The sequence below is a fragment of the Camelus bactrianus genome, chromosome 6, assembly GCF_048773025.1.
Source record: "Camelus bactrianus isolate YW-2024 breed Bactrian camel chromosome 6, ASM4877302v1, whole genome shotgun sequence".
Classification (NCBI taxonomy): domain Eukaryota; kingdom Metazoa; phylum Chordata; class Mammalia; order Artiodactyla; family Camelidae; genus Camelus; species Camelus bactrianus.
In genome coordinates, this window is record NC_133544.1 from 23,823,883 (window position 1) to 23,844,397 (window position 20,515).

Below are 20,515 nucleotides of genomic sequence, written 5' to 3' on the forward strand. Positions count from 1 at the left end.
AATCAGCTGATACAAACAAGGGCAGGGGTCTGAAATCCAGACTCCTCATTCCACGTCACTTACAGGCAGTACAGAAACTTGAACCATCGTCTGTCCATCTTTAAAAATACACGCTTGTTGTGGGGAAGTATAAGGAGGGACACTGCTGTTGGAAGGAGGATCACGTGATTTGCCTGGTTTATTACCAGGAGAAGTCCAGTGCCAGTAATGATGACACTAAAGCACCTCGGTAAATGAAGGGAGAGACCTGGAGTCTGGTCTGATGCCTGGTCAGCACCTGGTGAACGCAGTAAGAGATCAGCTGGAGGACTCAATTCAACGGTCACCTGGGGCAATTCTGGTCTAAAAGGTCTTTTACTGGGCTTGAACCATCTTATGCTTTTTCTTAAGACCCACATGGCGAGTCTCCCCAAACATCTTATTTCCCAATTCTATACATCAGCAGGAGATTAGGAGGGAATTCTAATTTGCCTCTGAACCAATTTATAACGAAGTTAGCAAACAATTAAGATGGTCCTCAAACTACTAACCAGAAATACCAGGAACATCTGGAATGCATTCTCTCTTCTCTCCTGCAGCTGACAGACTTTACCCCTCACAAATGAACAGTTCTTCACTGAGCTCAAGCCTGCTTTCATTCACTCCAAAGGCAACAGAGCCCCTCTTCTCTCTGCCTTTTGGGTGTCCTTTTTCATTTGGAACTTCCATGCTGAATCTATAGCACCTTGTTGTGGAAACCCCAGAGGCTGGATTCTCACCTAATAATTCCTTGGGGCAGCTAAATATACCTTCAGTGGGTTCTCGCAGCCCACCTGTCAACCGTTCCCCCAGCGGAAGCCAGAGAGAGGATAGGACAGGTGAGGAAGCGAGAGAGCAGAGGTCAAGCAGAAAGCAGCCAGGGGGCCATGCTGCCTCATTCTGATGAACTGTTTAGGTCAATGCTGTGCAACGGGATACAGATTCACGTGCCACCGGAGGGCCTGTCTGCTGTGGTCTGATAAAGGAGGCACTGGCAGCACCAGCTCCCCAGGTGTGGGAGCGGCCCCTCGGGAGCAGCCTGGACCCACCATCTGTTGAAACCAAATATAAGAATAAAACATCACTTTACAGCTCACATTTCTTCACTAAGTTTAAAGAAATTGCCCAGCAATGAAATAAAATGAGAAGTTGGTCCCGTTTGTCTTATTTGTGAATACTGATTGTTGGGAAATTAGTAAATGGAAAAAAAGAAAATAAAAATAGACTTACTTTATTAGTTTTAGAAATCAGTAATTCCAAAGGGTGCCTTTACCATGGCTCATGTGGTCAGCAGCACACCGACTTTCCTCCACTCTCTGGGAGACTTGTGATGTAAGCTCCCCCTTCCCCCTAAACCCTCTGGAAAGGGAAGAACAACTTTGGTAGATACTTTTGTTGGGATTTTAGGCTTGTAGGAGGTAAAGCTTAATACTGCAATCTGGAAAAGAAGAGGAAGCAAAATGCAAATAGCCAAAGAGCCTCTTTTATATCATCTCTGTGCGGTAGCAGGAGAGGGACAGAGGAGACCTAAGCAGGTTGGGGAGGGGGCAGAAGGGGTAAAAGATACACGTGTGCTCTGATGGGGTAATATAATGCATCAGCTGAATGTCCCCACTGCCAAGGTCCATCGAAACCTAGCTGAAATGTTTTCCTGTCGTCTCAGGAAGAGTCTGGATTGGCTGGTAGGCAACAATCTACTGCCACTTCTGCTTGAAGGCATTGGGGACTGAGGCAGCAAAAAAACACTCTGCACCCCTTGCAGTGCTGGTGGATGGCAGTCACGCACCCAGGAGTAGTGGGACTAGTGAATAGGTTCTTCCTCCGCCGGTTTGTGGTTCATCGTTTAGTGTGAGCAGGATCTGAAAAAGAGAGTCAGCCACTAAGTGTCCGAAACGGGTGTGTGGGGGTTTAGTAATTTACAGCATGTTTGGATTAGTTAGCATTGCTGAAGTACAAAGTAGCTGTGGCCCAAATAAATGACGATCACTTTGCAGTAGAAAACTATTCATTTTAACCACCTTTGTTGGAAACTGCTCTAAAACACTTCCATTCTGCTGCCTTTTTTTTTTTTTTTTTTTTTGGCTGTAGTTTTCTTCGCTTTCTCCCTACTCCTCATAAAAACATTTCATCCTTTTTGCTTCTTAAATAGAAGATGCTAAATATATTAACCTTTTCTAGAAACTCAGGGTCAGCATTATTAGCATTCAATATTGAACTGCACAGAAAATCTGCTCTATGTTAGCTCCAGAGTTTGTCTAAATCTTCCCTCCATGTCAGGTTGTCAGAAAATATTCTGCCTTGTACCCCCTGCCCCCATCCACAAAACACACACCTACAGCCCTCCCCCCCAATGTAAGAGAAGGAAAATTACCATTACCCTGAATCCCCTGTGAGACCCTCCCAATTCTTCCCCATTCCCACTACCCTTAACTTTGCATTTAACCTTTCCTTGTTCGCTTTTTAAAAAGTTTATTTAGCTCATATATATATATATGTAAATACTATATTATTTAGTTTTATGTGGTTCTGAATTTTATAGTGCTATTTTATTATGTGACTATTCTTATATGTGATCTCAGCACACAACTGGAAGGATTTCTTTAGATAGATACTTCGGAGTGGAATTGCTGGGGACATAAATACTTGCATCTTCAACCCTCTAAAAATAATGCCAGATTATTTTCCAAAGCAGTTGCACCACTTCACACCCCCTCTGCCAGCGGATGAGCTCCCCCTCGGCTTCCCCTCCTCTACGGCGGAGAAGTGGTATCGCCTGAGCTTAAAATTTTTGCGAACAGGTGAAGATATGATGGCATCCTACTGTGGTTTCCACTGGGATTCACCTGACTGGGAATGAGGCTGAGCATCTCTTCAGGTATCTAGCACTGAGCACACATTTTTTCCTCTGTGAAATGCCTGGACATGCCTTTTGCCAAGTGAGTTGCTGCTTCTTGATGTTTTTAAATAGCTTTACTGTGATATAATTCCATTCAATTTACCCATTTAATGTGTGCAATTCAGTGGCTTTTAGTATATTCAGAGTTGTGCATCCATCACCACAAGCAAGTCTAGAACTGAAAGAAAACAAAACCCCATCTCTCTTAGCCCTCACCCCCATACAGCTCATCCCCCAGCCCCAGGCAACCATTAATCTATTTTTTGTCTCTATAGATTTGTCTACTGTGGACACCGCATATCAAGTGGAATCATATAATATGTGGTCCTTAATGTCTGGTTTCTTTTCACCTACCATAATTTTTTCAAAGGTCATTCACTAGCAGGCATCACTACTCTATTCCTTTTTTATGGCATTTTGTGTACACACTACATTTTATTTATTCACTCATCATTTGATAGGCATTTGGGCTGCTTCCACCTCTTGGCTATTATTAATAATGCTGCTATCAACATTCATGTAAAAGCTTTATGTTTGGATATATGTTTTAATTTCTGTTGGGTTATATGCATAAGAGTATTCGGAATTGCTGGGTTATATGGTAATTCTAATGGTTTGAGGACCTGCCAAATCATATCTGCAGTGTATTCTCCCAATTTCTCCACATCCTCACCAGCACTTGTTATTTTCTGTCTTTTTGATTATCGCCATCACGGTGGATGGGAAGTGGTATTCTGCTGTGGTTCTGATTTCATTTCCCCAGTGGCTACTGATGTTGAGAATGTTTTCACATGCTTCTTGGCACAGTGTATCTTCTTTGGAGAAATGTCTGTTCAGATCCTGTGCCCATTTAAAAAATCAAGTATCTTTTAAATCACTGGGTTGTAAGACTTCTCTACATATTCTAGACACAAGTCCCTTATCGTATACATGACTTTCAGATGTTTTCTCCCATCCTGTGGGTTGTCATTTCACTTTGACAGTGTCCTTTGAAGCACAAAATTTAAAAATGTTTATGATGTCCAGTTTGTCTTTTTTTTTCTTGTGTTGCTTATACTTTTGATGTCATATCTAAGAAACTACTTACTGATTTTTAAAGTTCCTTGTTTAATATCTGGATACTAATTTTTTGAAGGTATGTTACGAATACCTTCCCAGGCGAAGGTGTTTGTGACTCATCTCTTCACTCTCTGTAGGGTATCTCTTTTTTAAAGAGGATGCTTCATGATTTATGAATTTATAAGGAAAGTCCTACTCAGAGATAAAAGTTAGATTGCATTTAGATACACATTAACAAGGGAACTTTTCAGAAAAATGAGTTTTCAAAAATATTAGGACATCTAGAAAATCCAGGGCAGTCACCATAAAAGTAGATGGTTTCTTTGAAAAACGTTTTAAAAGAAAAAATGTCAAACATACACAAAAACTAGAATAATATAAGACACCTCCATCCTCCCACCCTCTAGCTTTGATAATTATCGATGTCCTATAATTCGTGTTTCATTTCTTTCCCCACGTTTTCTTCCTGGAATACTTCAAAGCAAACCCAAGATAACACATCATTTCACCCATAAATACTTTAGAATGCATCTCTAATAGATAAGGACTTAAGGATAAAAGGAAAACAAAACAAAAACCCCACAAGATCTTTATGGTGTCTTAGACGTTCTTAATTGGAACAAAGTCAAACTGATCAGTTTTCACCTTTCTAGTCTGTATTTTTTCAGTCTAATTGAGGAAATCTTCCCCTTACATTACAGTCATAATATATAGTCTGATAATGTCTTATAGAAGATGGGCACTTTTGCCTTTTATATTTAAGCCTTTAATCCAACCTAAAACTGCATACTTATGAAGCACAGATTTTTCCTTTTTTCCCACACAATAACTAATTGTCCTAGCATTATTTATTTCTTCCTTTAACTGCAATACCTCTCTGACATATACTGTTTCCATATAGAAGACCAGCTTCAGGTTTCTCTATTCTGTGCCAACACCACACTCTCTTAATTACTTTAGCTTGATAATAATCTTGATAATAATTCTTGGTATCTGGTAAGACAAGTCACACATGGCCCTCTTACTCTCATTCTCATTCTTTGGGAGGACAAGGGTTATTCTTGGCCCTTTCCTCTTCAATGTAAATTTTAGACTCAGCTCATCAAATTTAAAAAAATGAACAACTAATACCCTCTCCAATTTATAGATCAATTTTGGGCAGAACTGACAATTTACCAAGCTGATTTTTAATCTATGAACATGTATATCTCTCCATTAATTTGTTTTTTTAATTGACTCTTGATAGGTTTTATAATTTTTAAAATAATAGGTCTTACATATCTTTTGTTAGATTTTTCCCTAGGAATGTTGTATGCTTTAATGATTATAACTTTGATATAATTAAATGATTATAGATCTTTTCTATAATCACATACCCTACGTGTTTGTTGCTAAGGTACAGAAATGTAATTCATTTCGGAAAACTCTTATAAAGCTAGTAATTTATTTGAACATTCATTTTGGGTTTCCAATCAGAATAAATATAAATATATTTACATTATCTGAGAATAAGGACAGACTTGCTCCTTCCTTTCTGATTCTCAGGTCATTTCTTTTCCTTATTCTACTTTACTGACCAGGACTTCCAGTACAACGCTCAACAGAAGTGAAGGGCACCCTTGTCTTGCTCTGCATCTTAAAGGGGATGCTTTCAAAGTTTTCCAACTATTAGAATGATGGTTACTGTCAGTTTTTTTTTGGTAGAGGTATTCTATTATTAGGTTCCCTTCTATTTTTAGTTGGTTAGGAATTTATTTTAAAGTCACAAGGATATTGAATTTTATCAAATGCTCATTCTGTATCCATTGAGAAGAGCATATGATTTTTTTCTCCATAAATCTGTTACTGCAGAAAATTACATTAGTCAATTTTCAAATATTAAATAATACTTGACTCTCTGGGATAGACCTAACTTTATCATGATGTATTGTCTTTTTAACATTGCTGGACTCAGTTTGCTAATGTTCTATTCAGACTTTTTTATATTTATATCCACAATTAAGAAGATCTTAATAATTGTAGAACTTTTGGAGGGGGAACTGTCCTTGTTAGATTTTGATATTAAGATAATAATAAGAGTTAGGGAGTGTTCTCTCTTTTTCTCTACTCTGGAATAGTTTGTAGAAGATTGGCATATCTGATCCTTGGATGTCCAGGAAAACCATAAAAGCCTAGCGTTGCATTTGCAGGAAGATTTTTGTTCTTGATTCAGTTTCCTAATAATTAAATAAGTATTTGGGCTTTATATTTCTTCTTCAGTAAATTTTTATAAGTTAAATACTAAAATTGTATCCATCTCACCAAAGTTTTAAAAATGTATCAGAATAAGGTTATTCATAATATCTTCCTACCAGATGTTTAATCTCCAAAGGGTGTATAATAATGTCCCTATTCGTTTCTCTCAACTGTATGTTTATTTTCTATTTTATTAGTTTCCTCTTTATCTTTATTATCTTTGAACTTATTTTGCTGTTCTTTTTTTAACTTCTTAAGCTAGATACTCAGCACATTAACTTTTAGTCTTTCCTCTTTCTGTACTCTGTGTAAAATTTCCTCTAATATTGTTTTTTTAATATTCCTCAGGTTTTGCTAAATAGTATTTTCTAATTATATCATTTTTTTGGATAATTTTATTAACTCTTTCTTAATTTCTAAACACATAAGGATTTTTCAGTTATCTTTCTGTTACGGCATTGTGATCAGGAAATACGGCCTTTGAAATGTGACTTAAGGTCTAGTACATAGTTTCTGCAAATGGACGTTTGCAAAGAATGTGTTTTATGTACTTAATTTAGAGTGATGTTCTCTATATATCTATTAGATTAAATCTGTTAATTGTGTGCTTCAAGTTTCCTAAAATGTAACTGATTTTCAGACTGCTTGACCTACCAATTACTGAGTTATATTAAAGCATTCCAATATGAAAGTGGATTTTTTCTTTTTTTTATAGTTCTGTTAATTTTTGCCCAATATATATATATTTTTATAAATGTTCATTTTATTCAATTTTAACAATCAGGAAACATACTAGTTAAAATAAGTCAGCAAGAAAGGGGAGAGTATAGTTCAGTGGTAGAGCACATGCTTAGCATGCATGAGGTCCTGGGTTCAATCCCCAGCACCTCCATTATAAATACATACATATGTACATATATACATACATACATACATACATACATACATATCTAATTACCTCCTCCCCCAAGAAAAAACTTTAAAAAAATAAGTCAACAAGTAAAGGTAAAATACTTTCCTGGTGAATCTTTGGAACTTTTAGCCATAATGTACTGACATTCTTTATTTCTGGATACGCTTTTGCCTTAAAATCTATTTTGTCTGATGAATTTAACTACATCCTCCTGGTATACCTTTTTCCAACCTTCTTTTTTCATACTTTTTATATACTTATGTTTTACATAATATCTCTCTTAAACAGCCTAAACGTGGATTTTAAAAAAATCTAGGCTAACAATAGCTCCTTTTCTGGTTGACCATTTCTCCCCATCTCTACTGCTCCCACCTTGCCCCACCTGATGCAGCAGGCAGAGGTCCCATTAAATCCAAAATCAGCTCAGGCACTCCGCTGCCCAGAACTGCCTGATGGCTTAGCAATTCCCTCAGACGGAAAGTGCAAGTCCTTTCCTTGCTCACTGGGTCCTTCATGAGCTGGCTCTTCAGCATCTCCTGAGGCCCGTTGATTCCCACTCGCCACCTCACTCCCTTCCATGCAGCCCCACTGGCCTGCTTGTATTTCCCAAACACAGCAGCTGTGATCCCCTTCAAGGCATGTGCTCATGCTGTTCCTGCTGCCTGGAATTCCCTTCCCTTCATAGCCATCAGCTCATTCCCTCATCTCCTTTGGTCTTTACTCAGATGCACTCTTCCTGACTACTATGTGACTCTCCTCATTCTCGATCTTCTCTCATGGCTTTACTTCTTCCCTAGAACACTCACCACTATCTATTGCACTATTTGTGTTACTTATTTGGTTTGCTGTCCATTTCTCCTATTAGGGATTTTTGGCTGTTTTGTTCACTGCTCTGTGCTATGTGCCCAGTGCCTACAGTAGTGTCCAGCACATCATAGATGCTCAGTAAATATTTGTCCAGTGAATCAGTCTTTGACTTTAACTGGAATATTTAGTCTACTCACATTTTTATAATTACTAATATTTTTATTTCTATGGTCTTAAGTTGTGCTTTCTGTTTGTTCCACCTTTTCTTTTCCTTTTCTTTTTTTTTTTTTAAATGGAGGTACTGGTGATTGAACCCAGGACCTTGTGTATGCTAAGCATGCTCTCTACCACTGAGCTATACACTCCACGCCCTGTTCCACCTTTTCTGTGCTTTCTTTTCCTCCTTATGGATTTATTATTTTTCTCATCTCATTTTCTCTACTACTTCAGAAGTTTTGCATTTCTAATCCTTTAGTAGTTATTCTATTCATTTCCACATCTGTAAATATTAACTATGTAAAGTTGAAGTTAATCAATATTGTCACCTTTTCACTGTACAATATCAAGTAAGACTACTTAAACTCTGATCATACCCCCGCCCTTGATTTAGACGACACTGATGTTGGATATTTTCACTCCCTCTTCACTCCCCTTTCAACCTCACAAGAACATTATCACTTCATAGGTTATGTTTATATTTCCCGATATTTTTATACATTCTTTGCTCATGATTCCTTCCTCCTTGCATCTCAGACCTCATTCTGGTATTACCTTCCTCTGTTTGAAATACATTCTTTAGATTCTTTCCTTTTGTGGAGATTTGCTAGTGACAAATTCTTTGGGGTTTATGTGTTGAAAAGTGTCTTTATTTCATCACCATCCTTGAAAGATATTACAGCTTAAAATACATTCCTGGTTCTGTAATTGCTTTCTTTCATCAATGGCAACATTATGCTCTATTTTGGTTTCCACTACTGCTGTTGAGAAGTATATGCTGTTGATCAAACTGGGATTCCTTTGGTAAGGCTTCTTTTCTCTCTAGCAGCTTTAAATATCTTTCCTTTGTCTTTAATATTCTAAAGTTTTAGTATGGTGTGTCTAGGTGTGGATTTTTTGTGATTCACTGCCATCTGTCTATCTTTCATGAGTTTTGGGAAAATTTTAGCTATTATCTCTTCAAATATTGTTCCTGTCTCATTTTTCTTTCCAGAACTCCAATTAGATATCTATCAGGGCTTCTCACTCAGGTTCCCACCACTTTTTCTCTCTGTGCTGTATTTATTTCAGGTAATTCCTTCACATTCTCATTAAATCACTCTTCCGCTGGGTCTAATCTGCATTTCAGCCCGTCTGTTGATTTTTAAATGTTAACGACTATATTTTTTTCAACTCTGAAAGCGCTACTTAGTTCTTTTTCCAAATCTGCTTGGTCATAATTTTAATATCTTGGTTTTACTCATACTTTTACTCTCTCCTTTAACTTCCCTAAACATATGAGAATTTTTTTAAAAAATTTATCCCTGGTAATTTCAATATCTTAGTCTCTGCAGGCCAAATACTGTTATCTGTTATTTTTGCTGGCTTTTGCTTAAGGTGACTTGTTTCCTTATTTGTTTTATAATTTTAAACTGTGATCTCATAGTTCTTAGAACTTTACCCATGGGGTTATTTGAGATTTGAGTTGAAGGAGATTTTTCCAGAAAAAAAATATGTATTTAATTCTATTGGGTGCCTGGGGCCACTACTAGCTTAGGACCGCCTTAAACTAAATTCTCAGTTTCAAGTTCTTTGGGACACCTAGGGAATATGAATTAAGTCACATTGTGGTTCTGTGGACCTTTACTGCCCTGATGACCCAAGCACTGGGTCACCAGGCAGGAGTGGGGATCGAAGAAGCTCTAGACCAGAATTATGGCAGGTGTAAAGGACAGCAGGCAAATCTCAAGGTGAGAGTCTAACTAGAGACCCTTCACATAAAGATGGACCCCAAAGGACTGTATTCTCCATTGAAAGGTTAACCAAAATAAACCTCCCCTCTCACCTGACCTCCACCCACTCAAGCACTGAAAGGAAATAGCCTGTCTTGAAGCTTGATGCTGAGTGAGATGGAGTAGGGGACTCTCCGCTGCTCATTTATAACCACAAGTTGGCCCTAATGTAAGCTTAGGCATATAGTCCTCCTCACTGCCTCTGTAGCCATGATCACAGCCCAGCTCTTTTCTTTTTAGGACTTTGAAAACCAGCCATTGAAGTTAAGCCATCTTCTTTTTTGCTTTGATGTCCTAGCCTGGAAGTTCTTTCTTGCTTTTTTGGTTAAATGTCTATGGGTCATATTTTCTGTCTATACACTTACTTGGCATTTATCAGAAATAAAGCTACATCTTATTAGATTAGTTCTAAAGTCAGTAAACAATGTAAACAAAAATATCATCTGAATTACTCTTAAAAATCTTAAAGCACCTGTGAAATATATTATACCAGTTTGGCAAGTATTAGAGAGTTCAGCAAACCCAGTTTTTATTCCAGCCTAGCACCAGATTAAAGTAACTGCCTTGTATTACTTTAACATAGCAAATAAAAATATTTTTATACATGACTGACACTGGCCAAGGTGAACTACATCATGAGAGGCACCTAGGGATGGAGAAGGCACAGCAGATGCATTCTCCACGCTCACTTTAAGGCATACATTCTGCCAGCGGAATGGTGGACAGACTTTCCTAAACCACCTAAATCACAGTTTCTTAAGCTTTGTTTTCGGTGCAGGTAGGGTGAGGGGAGGGGACTATGTCTTGCATGCGTCTCTCATTTCCCCCGCTACACTCTTTTAACTGCACAGACCATGTCTTACAAATCTTCACATGACCCGAGCTCCCAGCATTTTGCCATGTAAGTATTTACATGGGGGCTGCTTGGTAAATATTCCATTGGCTGATGTGGGAAATGGTCAATAGCATGGCAGCATTCCTCCAGAAGTTAAAGACTTCCACTAACAATACAAACTGTACTTCTGCAAACAGCAAAAGGCCTGGTATGACAGGTGGCAATCCACCTTCCAGACCAGTGCTCCTACCACATGTCAGCTGTCTGAAGGAAAGGGATGCACATTTCCAGTGAGATCATCTGAAATCCACCATGACTTCCACTCCAATAAAGAAAGCCCAGACCTCAAACAACACGAACATGTAACTGGAGGTATTTTTATTCCTCCAAGGTCTGAAGTGATTAAGAGAAATAAAATTTAAAACTTAATTTTAAAAATTACCTAAATGCAAAGACTTAAAACTGTGCCTCTTAGATTTGTCCCTAGGGCCTTTCCAACTGATCTCAGTGGCCCTGGTAGTACACTCTGCGGCATTCTGGTTTGGGAAGAAAGAGAATGAATGAATCACTTTATTTATATCCTGAGTGACATTAGGAGAAAGGGACAGCTGGGGAGTGAGGGCCAACCTGCTGGCCCCTCACCTTCCTGGGCACAGTTCTAGGATGTAGGAATGAACAACACACGCACATGAGCATCAGATCCATTTCATGAAACCCTGCCTGGTTGACACAAAGGCACTGGCACAGCTGCGAAGGGTTTGTTCAGAGCAGAGGCAGCCCCTGAGTGACTCTGAAATGCAGTCACACGGGAGAAGGGGCTGACCGACCACGGCAGCACCATCGAGCTCTTATGCCCTCTCAAAAATCCTTCTTCATTGCTAAGGAAAAATATAGGCACTTATTTAAATCTTAGATGCGGCTCAAGTATCCATTCATTGGGGAGACTTACTTCCTACTTGCAAATGAGTGTTGAATAGTTTTAATAAAATGCTATTTTAAGGAATTCTACTGTAAAGTCACATAGACATGTAAGCGTAATTCTTCTGAGAAAACTGTACCCAACTAATTTCTGAAAGTATATATAGTTCTTATAATCCAGTAAAAACCATGATAGCCTTATTCTGGCTTATTTTCTTATCACAACAAACCCAAAGATGAGAAGATAGTTACATCATGGAATAGAAACATATAAATCTAGTTGAATGACTTTCAGATGTCACTCAGTAAAAGGTTTCTTTTTTTAACCTCATGGAGATAGACACCATTTAACATATTTGCAGAGAGCCTTTTTTTTTTTTTTTGCATAAGGGGATATTTATTAACTTCCTCTTTATGAAAATTTAAAAATTGCAAGCCTGATCTAAATCAAAGTCCTTGGGATCTAATTCAATGATCTATCGACACCAATCTAGTTTTGAAGCACAATCCACTTAAGCACATTTGAGATACGTATGTTTTTGTATAAGATTAAGTATAATGTCTTTTATATGTTTATATAAAATATACATGTAAATAAAATCTGGATTTATAAAATAAATCACTAAATTATTAAAAGGAAAATAACTTATTTCACAAAAAGTTTCTTTACTTTCTGAAAAGATTTAATTTCTTTATGGATAGTTCTAGAAATGAAAAATTTACCAGCCTTCTAATCTTTGAAATTTAATAATGACTATTATTTTCTGTCTATAGGATAAATACATGCTCACTGGTGAAAATCTTCAGTGAGGTTTAAGAATGAATTTTTATATAGCTTTGGGTTCAAAAGAACTGATGTACAGAGGGATCCTTCCTATTTAGAAGACTTATTTCTAGCCTGATGAAAGTTCAGTCTTATTCCTCCTACAGTAGATATGGCATTAATTAAAAAAGGGCACTGGATACCAGTTCTTTGCCAAAGCGTCAGGAGAATAGCAGACTTTTAATTATCTGAGGAAAGTAAAAGAAGGGACCCTAAACCAGTGACTTTCAAACTTTTTTTTTTTACTGCAACATGTGGTAAAAAATACATCTCATATGAACACACACATAAATCTCTTTATGACTTAAAGTCTCACAAAACAATTTGTACTTTCATTATAGAAGGACTCTGGTATTTTTCTTTCTATTCCATTCCGTTCCACCGTGGGGGGGGAGGGAGTCAGCAATGACGGTTACAACTAGTGGTATGCTAGTAAATGTTTCACAACTGGCTCTCTGTGGTAAAATAAGCAAACCAAAGCCCCGACTTTGTGTTGTTGGCTGATTTCCACCACAGCCGAGTTCAAGTAAGCAACGTGAAGTTACTGAAGGCAGGGCTGAGAAGAGGCATATACCGCTGGCTCTCGTGAGTCTGGCTGTGACTCACTAAACTGATTTGATGACCTACTTGGAGGTCATGACCTATAGGTTAAAAACCACTCCTCCGGAGTCTAGACAATCAAATTCCTTAGTAGTTTAGAGGAAGCTGAGAGGGGTTAGTAGACACTGTTCCCAGGAGATACTGAAGGAGGGCACATGTGCTGGGATGACCAGCTGCCTAGGCACCAGTGGGGAACACCTCACACCTCCTCTGACTCGGGCATCTCTGAACTCTGCTTTCAGCTTCCTCAAAACTGATCATCTTGGGAAAGTGAGAGTATCAGCAGTAACCTTAGGAAAATCACAATCTCTCTGAGCTTCGGTTTCTTTCTCATAATATAGGAATAATAACTTGTGTACTTCTCTGGATTGCTGTGAGATAATCCATATGAAAACATTCCAAAAATTATCAAGGACTCTACAGGGCAGTATTCATATGGAAATGACTAAATTTAACAAAATCTTATTCATAGGTAATTAAATATCATCTGTCTTAGCATCTGAGTTCATCAGTCATTCCCACTCTCTTGATCTATGTGGTTGTCTGAGATTCTGAAATATCCAGGTGCCTCCTCTCAAGGCTGGTTCCATGGATTCTTTCACTGGCTCCTTCTTCTCATTTGCATTTTATTGCTCTTTCTGAGATCCTTTCCCTCACAGAATTTATCATGGACAGTTTTAACTGGTAGTTCTATAAGGATGATTGTTAAACTCTACATCTGGCACTGACTTCTTGACTTTTGAGACTTTTCTGAGTTTGATGTTCAGTCATCATCTCAAATTCGACTTTTAAAATACTACGTAGGAAGCACAGAGAATCCCAAACAGGATCAACCCAAAGAAGACCACACCAAGACACAATGGAATTAAAATGGCAAAAATTAAAGATAGAGAATGTTAAAAACAGCAAGGGAAAAGCACAAGTTACATACAAAGGAACTTCCGTAACACTATCAGCTGACTTTTCAGCAGAAGCTCTGCAGGTCAGAAGGGAGTATCATGATATATTTAAAGTGATGAAGGGAAAAACCTACAGCCAAGAATACTCTACCTGGTAAGGCTTTTGTTTAGATATGATGGAGAGATCACAAGTTTTTACAGAAAAGCAAAAGCTAAAAGAGTTGAGGCACCACCAAACCAGCTTTAAAAGAAATGTTAAAGGGATTTCTCTAAGCAAAAAAGAATAGGCCACAACTACAAACATGAAAATTATGAAAGGAAAATCTCATTGGTAAAGGCAAATATACAGTAAAGGCAGTAAATCAGCCATGTATAAAGCTACCAGGAAGCTTAAAAGACGAAAGTAGTAAAACCATCTATATCCACAATAAGTTGTTAAGGGCTACACAAAACAAAAAGATGTACAATATGATGTCAGAAAAAGGAAACATGGGGAGAGGGTAAAAATGCAGAGTTGTTAAAATGTGTTTGAACTTAACAGACCAGTAACTTAATCATGTGTATGTATGTATGTATTTTGTGTATGTGTGTATATATATATATATATATATATATATATATACACACACACTATTATATATATATAGTCATGTACAGTGTGGGGAATATAGTAAATAACTATGTAATATCTTTGCATGGTGACCTATTACAACTAGACTTATCATGATGATCATTTTGAAATGTGTAGAAATACCAAATCACTATGTTGTGTAACAGAAACTGACATAGTGTAGGTCAGTTATACTTCAAAACAAACAAACTCATTAAAAAAAAAAGAGAGAGAGATCGTATTTGTGGTTATCAGAGGCAGGAGGTTGGGGGCAGGGGCATTAGATGAAGGTGGTCAAAAGGTACAAACTTCCAGTTATAAGATAAATAAGTACTAGAGATATAATGTACAACATGATATAGTTAAGACTGCTGTATGTTACAAATGAAAGTTGTTAAGAGAGTAAATCCTTAGAGTTCTCATTACAAGAAAAAATTTTTTTCTATTTCTTTAATTTTATATCTATATGAGATGATAAATGTTCCCTAAAGTTATTGTGATAATCATTTCATAGGTAAGTCAAATCATTATGTTGTACACCTTAAACTTATACAGGGCTCTATGTTAGTTATATCTCAATAAACCTTGAAGAAAAAAATCTAAATATGAATTCATAAAAATAAAATACTAACAGTATTATCTGCCCCACTCATTCACATCACTGAGTGCTCTAATTCCGTCAGTGACACTTGTATTATTCTCAGTTACCAAGGTTCAATTTAACAGAGCTTACAACCACCTTACACCAATTAGGAAGGCTACTATCAAAAAAACAGAAAATAACAAGTGTTAAGGAGGATATGGAGAAATGGAAACGTTGTGCACTGTTGTAGGAATATAAAATGGTGTAGCCCTATGGAAAACAGTATGGCAGTTCCTCTAAAAACTAAAAACAGAATTGCCATAAAATTCAGCAATTCCACTTCTGGGTATGCACCCAAAAGAACTGAAAGCAGAGTCTTGAACAGATATTTGTACACCTATGTTCACAGCAGCATTATTCACACCACTGAAAGGTGAGAGCAACCCAAGTATCCGTCCATTGATGGCTGACTAGATAAACAAAATGTTGTATACACATACAATGGAATATTATTCAGCCTTAAAAAAGGAAGGTATTCTGATACATGCTACAACGTGGATGATCCTTGAGGACACTATGTTGAGTTAAATAAGCCAGTAACAAAATGACACATACTGGGTGATTCTACTTATGTGTGGTATCTAGAGTAGACAAATTCATGGAGACAGAAAAACAGAGTGGTGCTGCTAGAGTGGGGGCTGGAGGGAACAGGAGTTAGTGTTTAATGGCTACAGTTTTAATTGTGCAAGATAAAAGTTTGAGAGATGGATGGTGGTGATGATTGTACACTGATGTGAATGTACTTAATTCACTGAACACTTAAAATGGTTATTTTTTTTCTTTCATGTTGGCTTCTTATTTTATTTTTAATGAAGTATAGCCAGTTACAATGTGTCAATTTCTGGTAAACAACACATAAAATGGTAAATTTTATGTTATGTGTATTTTGCCACAATTAAAAAGAAGATAGTCAATAATAGTATATATTGATTTATCCCTTATTCTGCTCCAGGTATTATGTGAAGTATTTGCTGCATACTTTGTCTCCTGTACTCTATTTAGAAAGGGTGGAAAGCAGTGGGAAATCTATTGCTTCTGTCTGCCTAGCATCTGTCCCTTTCCATCAGCTCCCTTCACTTCCTCTGGGGAACTGCTACCTACCTCCTCTATTCCAATCAGGTGATTATGGCCAGACTACAAATGTTAGTCCTACACCCTTTGATCACAAAAGTTGGCAGATGATCCAGACTTGGCCAAAGTCCCCAACCCCTTGCCCACAGCAATTGCCTAAAGAGGTGGTCATGTCATCCAAACCAAGCCAATCACTGCCCTTCCTTAGGATTTACATATATACATATATATATATATATATATATATTAACGTAGAAAGAGAAGCGTTCTCTTTACTCTACAGTCATTAAAATGGAAAGAATAAGGCTGGAGCTGCTGCTCAAATCATACTTCTCCATCTGATCTTGCTACATGGAAGAAACCATGTAAAGAAAAGAAGAAGGAGCGAGGTTAAGGAAACTGTGAAGAGAAATGAAAATGGAGAAAGCTGGAGAGAAAGAAGATGAGGCAGAGAGGGATGGAGAGAAACAAAGATCTGACCACCCTTAGTTCTTGGGTCCATACTAATCCTTTCCAGTAATTCGAGTCGATAAATCCTCCTTTTCTTAGCTCTCTAAGTTGGGATTTGTCACTGCAACCAAATATATTCTGGATACTACCAATGGAGACTCAGATGTTAGACTCATTAGAATGAAGTTGAAAGCTGAAGTTATGACAATAATAAAATAATAAGCCCAGAGAAAGAGAACACAAGTAGAGGAGGAAAAACGAAGGGCACAACTGACCCAGTGCATCCCCCAGAAGGGCCACCCTGACCTTTGCTGGAGCAAAGTGCTGGCCAGGCATCCGGAAGAAAGTTAATCTTAGAACTGTGTCCTCTCTATTTTCTAAAGAGAATCAGAGGAAGGACTATACAAGTCTCAGCTGAAAAGTGAGGCAGGAAGAAACGTCCCTCATGATTGCTGTGATGATTAAGTGGAAAAAAAAAAAACCAACCCACATAAAAACTATAGCACCTGGGATACAGCAGGTGCTCAACACATAGCAATCACTACTGTCATGATTTTTCAAACTATGATGACAAAAGGAGAGAGAAATGGAAAACTCAAATTACCATATCAAAAAACAGAGCATGAGTCTGAAGGCTTTATATAGTAATTAAATTTCATTTCTTCAAGGTCTTTCTTTTTAAAAAACTGTTTCTACTTGTGTGTGTGTGTGTGTGTGTGTGTGTGTGTGTGTGTGTGTGTGTGTTTTATTAGATTTGGGTTTGTTTTTGTTTGTTTTGGGGGTGAGGTAAGTAGGTTTATTTATTTATTTTTATTTATTTAATGGAGATACTGGGGATTGAATCCAAGACCTTGTGCATGCTAGTCAAGCACTCTACCATTGAGCTATACCTCGACCCTCTCTACTTGTGGTTTTAAAAAGTAATCCATGTACAAATTAAAAATAAACTCAAACAATACAGAAGGGTACAGAGTTAGAGGTTTCTCTTCTACCCTAGACTCTTTGTTACGTGTGTGTGTGTGTGTGTGTGTGTGTGTGTGTGTGTGTGTGTGTGTATCGTTTTCAGAATAGTCTATGCATACATAAACAAATATATGATATATATCCTTTCTTCCCCTTTTACACAAATAGGGGCATAACCTACAGTGGAATCAAAAAAAAAAAAAACAACAATCTTTCATTTAACAATGTATCTCAGAAACAATTCCATACCAACTTAAGCATCTCCTCCAGGAGAACTCATTAGGTAACCCACAGAAATATTATTCAAATTCCAACATATCTCTTTAGTGTGGGTCATCCTGTGAGATCCTCCCATGGTCTCACTCTAGCCCCACAGCTTTGTAAGAAAAACTGAAACGGACCCTATAATCAGTCTGTCATCTTGTTACTGTGCAACCAGGAGATAACAGGAAACAGCTTCTTCCTCTCTTAAAACAAAGGGCCACCCAAGGGGGAGTTCCAGCAAAACAGGAGCCACATTATTAGAGCTTAATATGCGAAGATGTTATTACAAGTGATAGCTCTCAGAGTGCTCTGTAAGGTAAAGGGAGAGTTTAACCTCATATTAGCATCATTTAAGATACCGACAAGAGGTTGGTGAGAAGTTTGACTTTGTGTGGGAATAACAGCTTTGCTACATAGAGTCTGATGGTTAGACAACAACAGACAATCAAGCTGACAATGTTACTAATTTTAGAGGCTAAAGCTATTGGAAACTCAGTGTACTTACTGAGGAATCAGATGTCAACTCACTATCACCACAAAGCAGATGTCCTCTGGATCCTTTGAACTAAAGCTTGAGTTCACCTATCATTCATCCTTCTCTTGTAAAGATCTTGCTATCAGTTCTCGAAAGGCTCCTGCATATGTCTGTTACTTTATATTTATCTTCCAAACTAATCCATACAGCCCACTAATCATTTTTATTACTTGTCACTGGACTTTCTAAAATGCATCATCTCTCTCGGGATCAAGGTTCATTGCGTGCCCATTTCTAAGCTACTATCTTATATTCCTCTTTTTGTCTATTAACAATAAAAGAATGATTAGAGCAGTTTCTCCACCGTTTATGACCCATGCCCCGTCAGCCAAGAAGATATTGTTCCTTTTACTTTCTGCAGCTTGTTTTATGAAAGCTGTAAATTTCTTACCACTTTGCATACACAAAGTTATATGATAGTTTGACTATGCTTTTTAAAAAACTTATGATACCTCCCCTCCTCTTTTCCTTCTTGGAATGTACCCCTGGTTGAGAATCACCACATTAGATCCAGGCTTAAGGATTCATTGTACCATTTCTGTTCAGTCTAGTCCACAAAATGCTCTTTTTCCCTCCCAGAAAATCTTGACTTCAATGTCAAAATTTTATATTTTCCAGATCAGAACAATCTTAGCTTCACAGAATGGTAGTATGGTCTATGGATTGTATCAGTCAGCATGCCCATGTATTTGATGAAGTTGAATCTACCTTACCATAAAAACTGCCAATTTGTCCATCTCTTAATTCTTTATTTTCACTTTATCAAAAACAAAACAAAACTACTGTGGTAGGCAGCCATGAAGATGGCCTCCTGTGATTCCTGCCTCCTGGTCCTCAGGCCCTTACATAATCTCCTCCCCTGAGCCTGGACTGGACTTGTTGACTCACTTCTTAACAAGAGAATATGGCAAAGTTATGGGATGTCACATCCAAGGTTAGGTTCTAAAAAGACTGTGGCTTCTGCCTTGGGTGCGCTCTTGTTCTGTCTGGTATTGCTTGCTCAGGCGAGGCCAGCTGCCATAAGAAAATGCCATAGAATGGTTGGTTTGAACAATAGAAATTAGTTTGCTCATAGTTCAGGAGGCTGGAAGCCCAAGATCAAAGTGCCAGCGGGTCTGGTTCCTTCTGAGGCCTCTCTCCTTGGCTTGAAGATGGCCCTCTTCCTCTTGCATCCTCACAGGGCCTTTCCTCTGCCTGAGTGCATCTCTGATGTCGTCGTGTCCAAATTTCCTCTTCTGATAAGGACACCAGTCAGATTGCATTCGGGCCCATCCTAACAGCCTCCTTTTAACCTAATCACTCCCTTTAAAGGCCCTATCTCCAAATACTGTCACATTCTGAGGGACTGGGGGTTAAAACTCCAACATGTGAGCCTGTGGTTCATACAGCAGTCCTTTGGAGAGGACTGAGCGGAAAGAGGGCTGCCAATAAAACGTGAGTGAGCTTGGAAGCAGACCCCCCGGTTGAGCCTTCAGGTGAGACCACAGCTCCCAGCTGACACCTTGCCTACAACCTCAGGAGAGCCCTTAACCCAGAACTCCCCAGCTAAGCTGGGACTCCTGACTCACTGAAACTGTGGGATAATAAATGTTTGTTGTTTTAAGCCATAATTTGGGGGTAAAATTTATTATGTAGCAATAGATAACTAATACAACAAACAATCTCATGTACCAACAAAGGAAAACCTGTCTTAGCTGGAATGCTTGGGCAAAGAATATTGTGGCTACTTGAACTTCTTTGTTAACTGGGGTTAAGGCTCAATTTTTCTTTGCTTCAAACCTTGCTGCAAATAAATTAGTGTACTTTTCTGCCAAAAATAATGATGACTGAAGATTGAGACTGTTCTAGGTGTTACTTGATAATAAAACAAAAACAAACACAAAAACATTTTCACAGGCAATACTTCATCTAGTTTTCACAGCAACCCCAGGAGGAAGACATAGCAGCTATTTTAATTCTGGTTCCAAGTAAAGCACCTGACACATAAA

The 20,515-nt window shown here is 37.9% G+C and overlaps 1 protein-coding gene across 4 annotated transcripts in view; it reads right to left on the minus strand.

The window, feature by feature from the left end:
- Nucleotides 1-1,233: 1,233 nt before the first annotated feature.
- The window catches only part of TTLL5 (tubulin tyrosine ligase like 5), a 254,922-nt gene continuing 235,640 nt past the window's right edge, over nt 1,234-20,515 (minus strand). For all 4 annotated transcript variants that reach the window (XM_010963151.3, XM_045523209.2, XM_010963129.3 and 1 more), the window contains one exon: nt 1,234-1,877. In XM_010963151.3, the coding sequence (XP_010961453.2) occupies nt 1,855-1,877 (23 nt within the window). In that variant the 3' untranslated portion in view covers nt 1,234-1,854. The remainder of the gene's footprint in view (nt 1,878-20,515) is intronic.